The following is a 1,844-nucleotide window of genomic DNA, read 5'->3' on the forward strand; positions in this document are numbered from 1 at the left end:
TTATAAGTTCCATCAGGTATAGCCATAGGAGTAGGCAGACCGGGCTGTAAGGCACCCATTAATTCTAAAGTTTCATTTACTTTGCGTAAATCTTGTAACAATCTCCATTTTCCAGACCTTTTCTTAATGATAAATATAGGAGAATTCCAAGGTGAATTAGAGGGAGCAATATGCCCGCTGTCCAACTGTTCCTGCACCAATTGTTTTGCAGTGGCAATTTTTTCTTGAGAAAGGGGCAATTGATCGACCCACACAGGTTGATCAGATTTCCATACAATAGGATCTGCGTGAGTCGCAGGACAGTCAAGGGCCCCCATTAAAAATAACCCAAACCTGTCTTATCCCTCTTTCCTTTTATTTGTAATGGTTGAGTAATTCCTTGATTATGTTTACCTAGGCCTTTATTTGGATATAATCCTTGTGATAACAACTGGTGAGAAACAGTGGGGTTGGGGCTATACAGAAAGACCCCCATATTAGACATAATGTCTCTTCCCCATAGATTAACAGGCAAACTAGGAAGAATATAAGGCTGAAATATTCCAGAATGTCCTTCCTCATCCTTCCAAGAGAGAAAAGCAGAACTTTGTTCCGGATTATGCAATTGTCCAATTCCTTGTAACATGGAAAGGGCAATTTGTTTTGGCCAATTTTCAGGCCAGTGAGAGGCAGCAATTACAGAAATATCTGCTCCAGTATCTAGAATGCCTTTAAATTTTTTGCCTTGGATTTCCAAAGTCAATTCAGGTCTCTGGTCGCTTATCTGTTGCATCCAATAAGCGTCAGAGGAACCAAAACCTGCAGTACCTCTTTTATGATCAGTTTTATGTCTTCCAACAGTAAGAGTCGGCAATAAGATTAATTGAGCAATACGTTGGCCTGCAGGAATGGCCGTTATCGTTCGAGGAGAGTGAGCCATTACCTTGATCTCTCCTTCAAAATCAGAGTCAATCACTCCTGGAGCAACAAACAACCCTTTCATAGTTGTACTACTGCGTCCTAACAATAGTCCCACACTGCCGGGAGGTAAAGACCCATAAATTCCAGTAGGAAGGGCCTGCATTCCCATTTCTGGGGTCAATACTGTGTAGGTGGAGGCACAGAGGTCCAGTCCTGCACTCCCTGGGGTTGCTCTATAGAGGTCTGAAATACTTGGTCGGGAAGAAACGGGTTGTGGCTGACCTGAGAGGTCTCCTGAATTGCCTCGTAACATTGTTTCAGGGCCTGGGGCTGGCCCCTCACCCAGTTTCCCTGGTTCAGAAGTTGTCCATTTATATCAGTTTTAGATCAACTGTCCTTAGCCCAATGTTTTTCCTTTTTACATATGGGACACAGGCTTGGGCCTGTAACTAATGTATTTTGACCCATTGGCTGCTGTCCCCGTTTAGGACATTGATTTGCTCAATGTCCCAATTGGCCACAAGCATAACAACTACCAGGAGGACCAGCTACTCTGGAAGATCCTTGGAAATTGTGTTTAGGACGATTTTGTTGAAATAAAACCTCTTTTACTGTTTTTCCTTGTAAAGCAGCGGCTAAGGCTATTCCTTGAACATAGGAAGGTCCTATATCAGCACAAATTCGTATAAAATCAGCCAAATTACTCTTTTTTCTATAAGGTCTAAGAGCTGCCTGGCAAGCAGAATTAGCATTTTCATAGGCCAATTGTTTAGCTAAAACCAATCCTGCTTGCTCGTCCCCTATAACCTTACCGGTCTCCATAAGGCGAGCAACAAAATCCTGATATGGCTCGTAGGGACCTTGTCGGATCTTAGACAGATCCTCAGTTTTATTTTCAGAGTTTGGCAGCTTCCTCCATGCTCTCAACGCTGCTGCATTTATTT

General features: G+C 43.0%; 1 protein-coding gene across 1 annotated transcript; it reads right to left on the minus strand.

Annotated features, from left to right (window-relative positions):
- Positions 1 to 316: 316 nt before the first annotated feature.
- On the minus strand, positions 317 to 1,213 carry LOC140692877 (endogenous retrovirus group K member 7 Pro protein-like). The gene has a single exon (XM_072957096.1). It carries the CDS (start codon positions 1,211 to 1,213, stop codon positions 317 to 319), a length of 897 nt encoding a protein of 298 aa, XP_072813197.1.
- Between the last annotated feature and the right edge of the window lie 631 nt (positions 1,214 to 1,844).

Source organism: Vicugna pacos, unplaced genomic scaffold (assembly GCF_048564905.1).
Source record: "Vicugna pacos unplaced genomic scaffold, VicPac4 scaffold_18, whole genome shotgun sequence".
Classification (NCBI taxonomy): Eukaryota; Metazoa; Chordata; class Mammalia; order Artiodactyla; family Camelidae; genus Vicugna; species Vicugna pacos.